We start from the raw sequence: 14,603 nt of genomic DNA on the forward strand, positions 1-14,603 counted from the left end.
ATGCATGATATTTGTACAGTGATAGGCAGGAAGATCAGTGGAACAGAACTGAAGACCCAGAAAACCCACTTGATGGTCACTTGATCTTTGACAAAGGAACTAAAACCATTCAGAGGAAAAACAACAGCATTTTCAACAAATGGTGCTGGTCTAATTGGCAGTCAACGTGTAGAAGAATACAATTTGATGCATTCTTATCTCCCTGTACAAAACTCAAGTCCAAGTGGATCATTGACTTCCACATAAAACCAGATATACTGAATCTAATAGATGAGAAAGTGGGGGAAAGTTCTCAAACACATGGGCAAAGGGGAAAGTTCCTGAACACCAGTGGCTTATACTCTAAGATGAATTATCAACAAATGGGACCTCATAAAATTGCAAAGCTTCTGTGAGGAAAAGGACACTGTCAATAGTACAAAACGGCAACCAACAGACTGGGAAAAGATCTTTACTAAACCTACATCTGATAGAGGGCTAATATCCAATATATACAAAGAACTCAAGAAGTTAGACTCCAGAGAACCAAATAACTCTATTAAAAATGGGGAATAGAGCTAAACAAAGAATTATCAACTGAAGAAACTTGAAGGACTGAGAAGCACCTAAAGAAATGTTCAACATCCTTAGTTATCAGGGAATGCAAATTAAAATAACTCAGATTCCACCTTACACCAGTCAGAATGGTTAAGATCAAAAACTCAGATGACAACAGATGCTGGAGAGGATATAGATAAAGAAGAATGCTCCTCCATTGCTTGTGGAATTGCAAGCTGGTACAACCACTCTGGAAATCAGTCTGGCAGTTCCTCAGAAAATTGGACATAGTACTACCTGAGGACCCAGCAATACCACTCCTGGGCATATACCCAAAAGATACTCCAACATGTAATGAGGACGCATGTTCCACTATGTTCATCAAAGCCATAATAGCCAGAAGCTGGAAACAACCCAAATGTTCCTCAATGGATAGAGAAGATGTGGTACATTTACACAATGGAACACTACTTAGCTATTAAAAACAATGACTTCATGAAGTTGGCAAGCAAATGGATGGGATGGAACTTGAGAATATCATCCTGAGTGAGGTAACTCAGTCACAAAAGAACACACAAGGTATGTATGTACTCACTGATAAGTGGATATTAGCCCAAAAGTTCAGAATACCCAAGATTCAATTCACCGACCATATGAAGCCCAAGAAGAAGGAAGACCAAAATATGGATGCTCCAGTGCTTTTTAGAAGGGTGAACAGAATACTTACAGGAGGAAATATGGAGAAAAAGTGTGGAGCAGAGACTGAAGGAAAGGCCATCCTAGAGACTGCCCCATATGGGGATCCATCCCATAACAGCCAAATCTGGACATTATTGTTGGGGTCAGGAAGTGCTTGCTGATGGAAGCCTGATATGGCTGTCTCCTGGGAGGCTTTGCCAGAGCCTGACAAAGACAGAGGAGGAAACTCACAGCCAACCTTTGAACTGTGGAGGAGCTGGAGAAGGGACTGAAGGAGCTAAGGGGGTTTGCAGTCCCATGTTGACAGTGTCAACAGACCAGACCCCCAGAGCTTGCTGTGACTGGACCACCAACCAAAGAATATACGTGGTGACACCCATGGTGCTGGCCACATATGTGGCAGAGGATGGCTTTGTTGGACATCAGTGGGAGGAAAGGCCCATGTGGATGAGGGTGTTCAATGCCCCAGTGTAGGGGAATGCCAGTGCGGGAGGACAGGAGTGGGTGGATGGGTGGGGGAGCACCCTCTTAGAGGCAGGGGCAGGGGGATGGGATGGGGGTTTCCGAAGGGAAGACCTGGAAAGGGGAAAATTTGAAATGTAAATAAAGAAAATACACAATCAATAAAAAAACTAACTAGCAAATAACAAAGAAAAAATATAAAAGATAAATCAGTACAAACAAGGCACAAACAAATGGACAAGAAGTGGCCCAAAGAGAAGAGGACACCGTCATTATGAAGAGTTTCATTGCATAGCAGACTTGTATTGATTATCAAATAACCAAAATGTTAGACTTGGAGTGGTTACCATCTGCCCTCAGCCCCTTTAAAGTCACAGACAACGAAATGGGAGGCAGGCATTGAGTGACATGCAAATGGGATAGAAAAATAACAAAACCTTCCTTGAGTTCTCAAAGATGTGATCCTGGGACCTGATTATGTTTTTCTGTCTCCAAATTCAGTGTTCTTTTCACCATGAAATGAAGTATGGAGCGACCAAACAGCATAAAAATGATCTTCAAATATCAACTATGTAGAAATTTTTAATAAGCTTTAATATAAGAGTCAATAAAAGAAGAATTTAAGTCCAGTTCTCTATGATTTCAACGTGAAAAGACCAAGAATAAGATGAATTTATCTTAAGCCCCTTTCACCCTGTCTCCCTGTTGTCTTTCTATCTCAGTCTCTCTCCCTTCTTGCCTTCCCTTTCCTCTTCTCTGTGTCCTTCTCCCCTTCTCTTTTTTTTTTCCTCTCAACCTCCCTGTTTCTGTTTCCCTTGCTTCTCTTTTCCTTTCTCTTGGCTTAAACTCTGAGCATGACATGGAGAGCTTTCCACCATACAAGCTGTCTGAACTATGGTTTAATTTTTGGTTTCCATGTGAAGGGAAGGGTGATGAGAGGAACATTTCAAAAAAATATAAAAAAGTAATTCACTGACTTGAGGAATTAAAGAGTAATCTAGGTCCCTAGACAGAGCCTCAAATTAACTGATGACATTATCTTTTTTTTAATAGCTGTATTTTATTTCCTTTTCTTCTATTAAAGTCAAAAGAAAAGCAAAACCTTCTATCCAGGAAAAAATGACAATGTACTATGTGGTGGGGTTTTTTTGTTGCTTTTGGTCTTGATTGTTTTGACAGAAACTAGTGGTGATGACACAGACAACCATGCACTGCTTGTACCCAGACTCATTATCCATCTCTAGCAAAATATTCAATGGAAATTCAATAATACTGGGAAAAATTAAAACTTAGTGTATATGAATACAGCTGTGTAGAAGCTGAGTTCTCTTTGGGACTCTACGTGTGGCTGGCATGAACTCTAAAAATCAGCAGTATTGTAGAGTCATTAATCTTGGAGGACAAAATATAAACCAGGTGGGCAGTTTCCTTGCATCAGCTAAAGCAGCCCATCGAAAGATGGCTAATTAGCAATGGAGACTGTCTATAAACACTGTTCAATGTTAACTTTGCCTCCTGCTGGATTCAGTTCCAGGGGAAAAAAAAGAAAAAGAAAAAAAGAAAGAATGGCTGTTTGTGTCATGTCAGGCTTCTAGCATATTTGTGTTACCAAATTACAGCACTTTATAGACAAGAAGAAAGTATAAAGACGGAGGGTTTGAAGCCATTTATCCAGTTTGAGCCCTGCAATGGCATCCACATGCTGCATTTTAGAAGATTCGACATAGAACATTGTTAAGGGCTCCCATTTTTCTCTGGTCAGTGAAACTCTCCTTCTGAGCTCACTGAGTACCTGGGATGGTCAGGCAAGTTGGCAAGCGTGATGACTGATAGCCATTATAAAGATCCTGTGAAGACAGCTTCACCATCATGCTTAAAACCCCTAAGATTGAAGCCTCCAATAACAGAAGACCTCATATAGGCTGCCAGGTTCCCATTTAGAAAGTGCTGTGGCTATAATCTAAGCAGATAGCCATATTACCACCTCCTCAGTAGAGACAACCTTTAATAAGGAATTTAAAGTAGTGCCAGAAGTAACTCACAGACACGCATAGAGAAGGCAACCGTTTGGTCTTCCATTAAAATCCGACCTTGGCCATTCAAAATGACCTTGTGAAGTACCCACATGCTGTCAGTATCCATCAGTGGTTAAACTCAGCTCCTTTGGTCAGGGTAGCTGTGAGACTCAATGGACTGTTTTGACTGAATCAACCTAACACTTGGCTTATTTTTAATGGATTATATACAATCTAATACGTAACAGGAGAGGGGGAAGGAGTTCAATGCTCGCCAAATGATTAGCCTTGAACTAAACTGAAGGGTTACTTGAACTGTTTGACAAGCTGCATTGTGTTGTAAACATATGAGTCTGTTTTCATAGAACCAGCCTGTCTGTACAATTCGAACTGAGCTGTGTAGACAGCTGACAGTGTAGAGAGCTGACAGTGTTCTGAAGGCCAAGTAGAGCCAATGTTCTTTAGAACACATGGAGAGTCCGAGGTGCCATGCAAATATATAATTGAATTTTGCTTAGTAGTTGGCTTTACATTACCCTTTTCTAAGGACTTGAAACATTTTACAATTTGCAATGCCATGGGAAATTAAACACCTAGACCCTCTTGATCAGTACACACATTGAAATTGAGATGACAGAGATTAGCATGACTCTGGGCAAGAATGACATGCCAATCTGTGAAGCCACTCATATCCTTTTACAAGCACATAGAGTGCACAACACAAAAGTAAACCCGAAGTTACAGGGGTTTAGTTAATGTATCAATATTGGCTCATCAAATTGTAAAAAAGAAAAGTGCCCCGCACTTGTGGGTGACGTTAATGTCAGGAGAAACTTGGTAAGACTGGGGATACAAGAATCCTCTTTATAGTTCACTCAGTTATTCTACAAATCTAAAGCTATTATTACAAGAAATTCTGTCAATTCAAGTTTTCTTTTTTTAAAAAAAAAATTGAAATCTAAAACTTAGAAAACTAAAACAAATCATAAAATAGGGTCAAAAGCAAAGGACAGGTTAGTAGAGATAAATGTTGTTCCCAACATGTTGTTCCCAGTTGCTCATACTAGTGTGAGCGCATCCTGGAAGTTTGTATATACCATCACCATCATCACCCTCCCACCCCCATGCACCTCTGGACTCTCTGTAGGAAGAACCCAGAAACCTGTGCTTTAAAACTATCAAGTGATTTTAAGGCCTGATAAACTTCTGTTCTATCACTCTGAAGAAATATGAAGAAAGGGTACCAGCAGGTGCCTCACATGATTGTGATGAGTGGGGAACTAAGGGGTGTTCTGCTGTGCTCTAATGAATACTATAGTGTCTGAAGTTCTGTGTGTTTTTAATTCCCCCCCCCTTTAATCTTTAGTAATTCAAATTCTAAATTTAGGTCTGGCAGACCTGGCCAAACAAACAATAGCAGCTAGATCAAAGTGACTCAGTGTGGGGTACTTATATTAAATCTATCTCAGAAGCGGTTATCTAGATCAGCTTTATAAATTAGACCAGCAGAATGGCTGGTTCATTTCTGAGTTGAGAATCTGGGTTGACAACCCAATCCACTTAATCCATCAAACATAAAGTATTTTATTCAAGTAGAGTGGACACCCAGAGAAGCCTTACAAGATTGAAATGGTGTCTTTGCTGAATAAAAAACATGCCCTGGGAAGACAAGGTGACCCTTTGTCAGCAGCCTGACACTGGCTTTCTAGGCTGAGCTGGAAGGACACTAATGGAGCTTTCCAGAAAGATATTCACTACTTACCAAGCCTTTTTCCTTTTGTGCTAGCATGGAAGGTTCCGTTGTGAACCTTCCCCAGATAGTGGCCCTAAAGAAGAAATACAAGGCTTACCTCTACATTGACGAAGCGCACAGTATTGGCTGCACAGGCCCCACGGGCAGAGGCGTCAGAGAGTTATTTGGACTGGACCCTGACGATATCGACATATACATGGGTACATTCACCAAAAGCTTCGCAGCCTCAGGAGGCTACATAGCTGGGAAAAAGGTAAGAAAGGAACCTCTTGTGTTAAGGTGGATTCTGGATCCAGATTCCTGGAAGCATAAATCAGGAATCCCCTGAAGTCCGTGCCGATTTCGGTTAAGCTCACCTGTAGCACAGAGTAAAGAAATTGTGGAAAGAATCATCACATAACAAACTAACCACAGTAGCAAAGGCACGGGTGTGTAGAATGCCTGGGGGAAGAGAGAGCTCCTCCAGACTGGGAAGTATTGTAGAATAACCACCAATCAGCCTTGTAGACACATAGTGGGGGGATCAATTTCACAAAGAAGCAATAGTATATACCGAGCCACAGAAGTGGTAAGGAATCTTACATGAACTGTGAGGGCATGGTGTGGAGAGATGGACGGCTCAGCAGTTAAGAGCACCGATCGCCCTTCTGGGTTCAACCCCCATGATGGCTCACCTCTATCTGTAACTCCAGTCTCAGAGATCTGCAGCCTCATCTGGACCTGGAAAGATATAGCATACAGACATATATGCAGGCAAGACACGCACACAATTTTTTAATTCAAAAATTAAAGAACTAGGAGTGGGGGTGGTGCACATGTGAGTGTGTTGTAATAACAACAGTAGGAAAAGTTCAGGTATTCAAGAGGCTGGCCTCATGGATTTTACAAGTTTTCACCTAAATGACCGGAGAATAAAAAATGGACTTTTAAGATGATTTTTCTGAGAAATAGCTCTTTTCTATGATGTTAGATAAGCCATCTTCTCTAGTCTCTAAAGGATTAAAAGAGTTGGGTCAGATGACATGACGCTGTTAAATGAGCGTTAGCCCTGATGCCCTGTGCTTCTATCATCAATGATTTGTTAATGAAAAATAAAATAGTAAACATCTGGAAGAAATTTTGAAGAAGAAAGAGGAAGGGGGCAAGCAAATATTCAGACCAAGACCTAAGGGATGAGAGAGCTTGTATGCTATCCCTTTTCCAAATCACAGCAGTTGTCTCTCCAAGCCTACAACTGTCCCAAAGAGACTGTGGTAGAGCTTCAACTAGTAGGGCATTGTGGTCCCCAAGTCAGTGCATGGAGGTGCTAATAACAGGATAGCTAACGTTTTTAGTTCCTTATCCACTGACCAGCAGGAACAAAAATTTAGTCTACTGCTCAACCAGTCAGACCAATTAGGGTATGTTAGCGGGAAGCAATCCTATCACTAAAAGTCAGTTGTTTAAAACAACAGATTGCATCCTAGCCAGTTAGCATGAAACACACAGATGCCTGGAATTCTGTTTTAAGTGGTCTGTGCCCTCTTGTAGCCCTACTTTCTTCCATATCCGAAGCTTTGCATTTCAACCTTCCTCTGCTTTCCTATGGGGATGAGCTAGGTCATGCTAGAAACGCTGAGAACACTAGGCCCTCAAAGGCTTCAGCAAAGTCTAGCAAAAGGTTAAATATTTCCTTCCTAACTGTCACATCAGCAGGATCAGAGGGTCTCAAATTTAGGAGCTGTCTGATCCGGATTACCTTGCTTTGTGAGGCTGTGGGCTTTGATTACTTTAGCAGCAGTTCTGAGCCACAAAACTTTTAACCAAGCGTAACTCTGTTTCCTGAGCCAAAGGCACCTGAATAAACTAAAGCAAGGAGATCCTTGAAATGTTGTCAAATTTGTTGGATGTCACATTTTTCTTCTCGGAGTGCCTTTATTTGATACCTACTTTAAACAAAGGCCCAGGACCAGCCGCAGGAAGGACAGTTCCCTGGGATCCTGTTGCCCATTCTCTGTTCTGAAGGCAGGTGCAGGGTTTCAAAAATGTAATACTCTTGTCTACATGACCTCTACTTCTTTGGGTTAAAGGTCGAGCAATTGTAAAAATTATCATTATTACATTCATCACGTCTCCTCCACTCCTAGAGGCTTCTTCCTCCTAACCCATGGTATACTGCAGTATCTCAATTAACCACCAGGTGGCACCATGAATTAGAGGCGTGTTTGGCAGGGGCTCATTAGCCATGCAATTTACAAAACCTTGAAGACAGTCAGAATTCAATACAAGGAACTGAGCAAGAGAATGGAGAACACACTTGAAAACAATCAAGTGGGTTCAAAACTCTAGAAAAAGATAAAGATGCCTGGCTCTGAAATTTCTTGCTAATCGTAGTATACGGTGATAATATTCCTAAAAACTACAACTAAGATGTCCTAGGAATCTTTGTGGAGCAGAGTTTTGGTACATTAGGGACCAGATGAATCGAACCGTACATCTTGGAAACAAGTGAGGGGAGTAAAATAGCTTTGTACTAAGGTTTTAGAAAGCAGAGGTTTGATTGGGAGTCTCCGTTTTCCCCCTTAGTTGTTACTAAGTAACAAATTCACCTTGGCTGATCAGGGATTAATTCCAAGCTGAAGTCATTTCTCAAAAGTCTGTGGGGTTCCTGTCTTTTGCTCTTTGAGATCGAAGCTCTGTTGACAGACACTAAACAGTTTACTAAGGAGGCTATCCTGCGAAGATCCAGGGAGAAATTCAGATAACCACTCACTCTTCGTGGCAGGACTATAGGTGTCTACGGACAGGGCGGGATTTGATAGGGTTGGGGCCTTTTCTTTTTCGAATTTCAATTTCAGGTATTTCTCTCATCGCTGGGAGGATGTACTCCACACTGCCCATCCTCTGTTCTCTTGTAAGCATGGGTCCTGCATCTTCTTACATGTCTGCTGTTACTGGCTGGCTTCTCCCAACCTCCACGATGCTTGGCAAAGCAGCGAGGCAGAGATTGTCCTTGTGACCGGTAGACTGCGGGGTTGTAATTCTAGAGGAGGGAAGTGGGAAGCAGAGGCTAGGTTTGGAAGGTGATAGTTAGCTCCGACAGCCTGAGAAGCGGGCAAAGGCAGTTAGTTCCCTTACAGAAGCTGTTCTGTTCCGGTATTCTCAGCCCTGCCTGCACTTAACAGCCCTTTGAAGTGAATAGGAGTCATGGAATGAGTATCAAGATGTTTATTCTAAAAGCCTCCTGTCTGATTCTTTCCCTGAAACCTACTCTTATCCTTGAACAGGCCTATGGGTAAAAAAAAAATAATCAAGGTTTTAGACTTGAAATAAAGGACTTGGAAAACTGTCCCTGAGAGGACCTCTAACTCATTCCAAAGAAAGACACAATACAGACTCACATTGCAAGAGACAAAAGTCAACCCTTAATTCATGACTTGTGCTACCCAGTCAAGGAAGAAATGAGTGAGCTCTCCTTGACACTCTCCAGAAGTCCCTACAAAATCATCCTTCCTCAACCACACAAGAGAAACAGCCTTTACCCAGCCTGGGACAAAATAGACTCAGTCGAAAGGAATTGTATTGTAGGACAGACACTCTTCATGCTCAAGGGAGTGATTTTATTCTGATGCACTAGTGTTCAAACTAAAGATGCTTATGACTGACTTATGAGATTCCTCAATTTATGAAGGGAAATTAGAGTTAGGGGCATTTCAATCAAAGGAGGCTTTGCTTTGTTTCTTTGTCTGATCTTTGTGCTGAATACTTCCCAACTGAGATGTTACTACACTCGCTCCCAAGAGTTCAGTTGTCTTGTCATTAATGCGTCGGGGGACCTGCCATCCTCCCTCAATCTCTGAAGCTCCTTGGATTCCCATTAAACTGTCAGAGATACAGGGTCTCTGCTAAGTCCCTACTACTACTGACTTTAATATATATGGATGCAAATTGGGGGAGCACCACAGGCTAAGCAGAAAGGGAGTTGGTCTCTGAACACTGTAAGACTCAACTTCTCCTCATACTGAGGCCATTCTCTAATTAAAGAAGTTAATAAGTGTAAAGAAGTTAAAGAAGTGATAAGCATAGTTTTAAAAATGGAAACACTTGAACCAGAATCATTGTGTCCAAATCCTTACCTTACTGTCTTTATGGAGAATTTTCAGGATGTCTATGCCTCAGTTATCCTATCTATAAATTTGGGATTAAAGAGTGTTACCTACTTCTGGTTTATTGTAAGTGAATCAACACCTACAGTGGTCTTAAAATGCGTTCACAAGTGTACTGTGGATGCTGGCTGTGGTGTTAGTTTCTGGTCCCATTTTCTCCTCTCTGAGTCATTCAATAGGTCATCAAGTTTATGTTCTCCTTTCTTCCAAAGGCCTGTCTGTTTTCTTGTGATTGGTAGTCATTGTTAGGTTTGGCTTGGTTTCACTCCTACTGCCACTATCCCTTATGGGATGGAGGAAGAAACAGGCTAAGTATCATTGGTTTGGTGCATTATAGCTTCCCTTATACAGGTAATCTAACCTTAGATCATTCCCTTTACAAATCAGAAAAACAAAATCATGAAATCCCAATAGGTTTCATATTTTGGTCCCTGCCTCCACAACCACCCCCCCACCATGTTCTACAAATCTTTAAATTGACAACCCAACAACAGTCATCAACTGCATTAGGTACCATAATGTACCTTTTCTCTAAGATAGATAGATAGATAGATAGATAGATAGATAGATAGATAGATACATACATACATACATACATACATACATACATAGGCAGAGGTAGATAGAGATAGATAGATAGATAGATAGATAGAGATAGATAGATAGAAGATAGATAGAGATAGATAGATAGATAGACAGACATTGAATATATATATACATACATATATATATATATATATATATATATATATATATATATATATATATATATATCCTCATAGTGAGTCTTAGGTAAGTATGACTGTTATCTCACTTTGCAAAGAAGAAAGCTGAGATACAAAAGCTAGTTATTTGTTCATCGTCACATTAGTAACAAGCCAGGATTTGAACTGAGCAATTCAATCCCAGAGCCTAAGCTTCAATTCTGGAACATACGACCACTCAAGGGAACCACTCCTGACCACCTAGCCCCCAAACCACCAGCTTCTCTTTCTACACCCAGTTGACTCTTCCATTCTTTACTTAAACATTCAACCCTTAATCCTTATTTTACCAAGGCCATGCGCTTTTTACTTTCTCCGTATTCTTCTGAGTCCAATTACCCATTGTGGCCAGATCACCCCTGTGAACCACCCCTCCATGACACAGGAACATCTAAGTCTCCACTGTCTAGTGCCTGTGAGTCACTGACTGTCCCCTCCTTCACTCCCTTGTACCCCGTGGGAAAATATTTAATCTCAAGAGAGGATGGAAATCCCTATATCCACTATTGGGCAGAACACAAACTCTGAAGGACAGTGTATCTATAATTTTTTGGGAAATCATCAAAGATCTCTCTTTGAGGGGCTCCAGACCCTCCAGAGTAAACTTTCTTAAGTATTACATAGCTAATGCTTCAAGTCCTACCATGATCATCTACACTCTTCAAGAGGCAGGAAGCACTCCTGAACACTTTGATATGACTCAGGGGGTGGAGGGGGGGGGGAGAACAGTCAAAGATGTCAGAGGGGACTGTGACCTCAGCTTTTCTGTCTCTGAGACTCACTCCTGAATCTAGGACGTAGCCCAGCATAGGCTTTTCATATATTTTCTGGAAGGAAACATAGAAGGGAGAGAAGAAGAACAAAAAGGAAGGATGGAAAGCAAGAGGTAAATACATATTAATAAAGAAGAAAATCAATTAAAACATAATTTGAAGTCTTTTTTAAAGGAGAATGAAATGAAGGGAAAAGAATGAATCTGGAAGGAAAGAAAGGAAGCAAACCATTTGAAGTGTTCAACAAAAGGACCCACAGCCTTTTGAGAGAGGCTTAGAACCAGTATAGTATCACTCTTCTGAAAGCAGGCCCTGAGACTGGCTCACGAGCCTCCTTGATTAGTTGAAGACTAGGTGGGGACCGGGAGTGGCATTCATTTTCACATACCTTGCCTCTTTACCTTCGCACATCTTCTCTCCTTGCAAGTTATCTTTTTCTTCCTCCTCAGTCTTCACACTTCATAGATGACTGGAACATACCCTGACAGCTCTCCTAGCAGCACCTGCTCTCTGTCCTCTGCACCTTGCCTTCTATTGCATGCAACCTTCTGCAAGGACAGCTAGTTTTCACAGCACAATTGCTAATATTCTCAAGGCACAAAAAGAACCAGAGTTTGTATTGTTGGCCATTCCTGAGCATTTGCTCGTGTGCACAGCAGATATTTCAGAATTCATTTTTCCTTCCCATGCTCAGTCTTACCTTACAGACCAGCTCAAAATCTAAAGCTCCCTCCAGCTTTTGTACAGTTTCTAGGATTTAATGGGAAATACTAAGGAACGGGGGAGGGGGGAGCAGAATAGGTAGTGGACTGTTAACTACTGAAGTCTAAACAGACCACTGTTGTCTTTTGAGGATCTAAGCAAATGTTTTGCTGTCATGTACAAAGGACAAGTTCTGAAAATTGCTTGCTTCCACTTTGGGTTTCTGTCTTTATTTTAGGAACTTGTGGATTATGTACGGATAAAGTCACATAGTGGTGCTTATGCTACATCCATGAGTCCCGTGATAGCAGCGCAAATCATCAGATCGTTGAGGATAACTATGGGATATGAGGGGAACTTTGGAGGTAAGGAGCAGATGGAGACCTCGGCTCCCGAGAACTTTCCCAGGCTTCTGCCTGTCAATCTCCCACCTTCTCAAGTATATCCTTGTATCTTCTGAAGCTCATTTTTTAGTAGAGTAAGGTGATGAGCATACTAGATCCACTATCACCATACACACACACACACACACCACCACCACCACCACCACCACCACCACACCATACCATAAACCCTTTACTAAAATAAATACATGCAGTCTTCAGTAACATAGTAATATGATCATCAAATTTGGATCATTTTTGTGTAGCCAGTGATTAAAATGAAATAAGCATTGCCTCTGTGCATATGTATATATTTGTGTGAACATATATGAGTACCTACATTTGTATGTATGTGTGTGTCTATGTGTTTGTGTGTATATTTATATGAGTATATATGCATAAATTATATATAGGCTTGTTTGCTGTCCCTTGTGCTTCTCTGAGATGACTGTCATCAGTTTAATATTTTATATGTTTCATTGCCAGAGGTTAGGCAAGCGAAAACCACAACTGGTCACGTGAAGACATTTAAACCCTCAATATCATCCCAGTCATTCATTGGTCGTTGTGTCACTTCAGCTAAAATGTGCTACTTTGCTTAACTCAAATGAACTTACTCTGCTCGTTGGAGAATTGTTTCATTGAAGGCTCATAGACTTCTCATTCCACCTTTCAAATCCAATCTTTAAAACTTCTACTAAATGTTATGATAAATAAAGCAGTTCTTATAGTCAGGGAGCTAATGAACAAGCAAGAAATGACAAATTGTACTGACATATAGATAGAGATTATATAAATATAGGTATAGCTGGATAGATATAGGTAGATGTATCATATATCATCATATATATGAATATATATCTATATATACCACCTATCTGGCACCAAACCCTGTATTGTTCACTTCAACCTCCTAGACCCATTTTATAGGATATAAGGAAATATCTATCATTAATAGTATTAAACAAGAATACTTACAAATGTGTTTTACCAAAAAACTGTTTTCCTTTACTTCAAGTTGAGCATGCACCCCAATCTGAAACTAGAATGTTCTGCAGTCTGAAACATTTTCAGCACTGACACATGTGGGGCTCTAAGTGGGACATTCCACGTTCACCCTCATGTGGCAGGACATGCAAAACGCAAGTACACTAAAAATATTTAGTAAAATTGTCTGTTCTGTAGGTACAGCAGCACATCCCTGCAATCCCCGTACTTGAGTGGCAGGTGGATTATGGGTTTGAAGCCAACCTGGGTTATAGAATGATACCATATGTCAAAAAAAATCTGAAGATTATATATGTAGGAAATAGCAGTCAATTTTGTGGTTAGACATGAGGCCCATCCTCAAGAGATATGAGGATATATATGCAAATATTCTCAAAAACTTTTTCAAAATCCAAAATCCTTCTGGTCCTCAGCTTTTCTGATCAGGAACAAATTGTATCCCTTATATAAATCAGATAAGAAGAACACTTATCAATTGAAATAGGGTGTTCAGTCACCCCCACACTAACAACCACTAAGGCTCTTCCACTGAGCCTTCCTGCTGGCCAGAACATTTAAAAAAAAAAAAAAGTAAGGTGGGGAGTTTGTTTTATCACTAAAGCTGGAAATTGGCCCACAGGATGGTTCTTTTTCTACCTTGTGAAATAAAATGGCAGGCGGATCTTTTTAAAATTGTGTGTGTGTGTGTGTGTGTGTGTGTGTGTGTGTGTGTGTGTGTGTGTGTGTTGTATTTTTGTATTTTTTGACTGAGATGCATTGAAAGGCTGAGAACCCAGTTTGGCGAGTCCTGATGATGGAAACAGAAGGTAACTACAGGGATTGCTTTCCTGTGGTGTTAGTTAGGGTCAAGTGATGCTCCGCAAGCCACTGGCTCACCCAACTCTGCCCAAGTGACTTAACTTTTTTTTGCTTCAATTCCCCCAAGCTATGAAATGAGAGTGATAACATTTATACATTGAGATCTTATGACAGTTAGATGAGTTAATCCACGTAAAGTGCTCAGGAATGTCTGGAAACAGTCGTGAATTTTTTGTATTTGTTTGCTGTTATTTGCTATTGTTCCTGTGGCATTCAAAAAAATATGTGAAAACTCTCTGATTCTGTAGAAAACATCTTAAAAAAAATGACATAGGACTAAATGTCATCTCAGGTCTTGGATTAGTCAGGATGAACAAAGTTAGGCTATCATAACAACCCCTGAAAACCCCTTGTTACCTTAACAGAGCTAAGGCTTGTTTCTTACATTCTGGTGGTGATATTGTTTTGTTTGTTTTTTAATGTTTCCTGGTTTGATTTGGCTTTATTTGTTTTGTTTGTTTGTTTATTTTGTTTCGTTTTTCAAGACAGGGTTTCTCTGGGTAG

General features: G+C 40.6%; 1 protein-coding gene across 1 annotated transcript in view; it reads left to right on the forward strand.

The window, feature by feature from the left end:
- The window catches only part of Sptlc3 (serine palmitoyltransferase long chain base subunit 3), a 134,665-nt gene that overhangs the window by 91,066 nt on the left and 28,996 nt on the right, over positions 1 to 14,603 (forward strand). Inside the window, exons 8-9 of the mRNA XM_052181500.1 lie at positions 5,500 to 5,719; positions 12,089 to 12,215. Of these exons, the coding sequence (XP_052037460.1) occupies positions 5,500 to 5,719; positions 12,089 to 12,215 (347 nt within the window). The remainder of the gene's footprint in view (positions 1 to 5,499; positions 5,720 to 12,088; positions 12,216 to 14,603) is intronic.

Source organism: Apodemus sylvaticus, chromosome 5 (genome assembly GCF_947179515.1).
Source record: "Apodemus sylvaticus chromosome 5, mApoSyl1.1, whole genome shotgun sequence".
Classification (NCBI taxonomy): Eukaryota; Metazoa; Chordata; class Mammalia; order Rodentia; family Muridae; genus Apodemus; species Apodemus sylvaticus.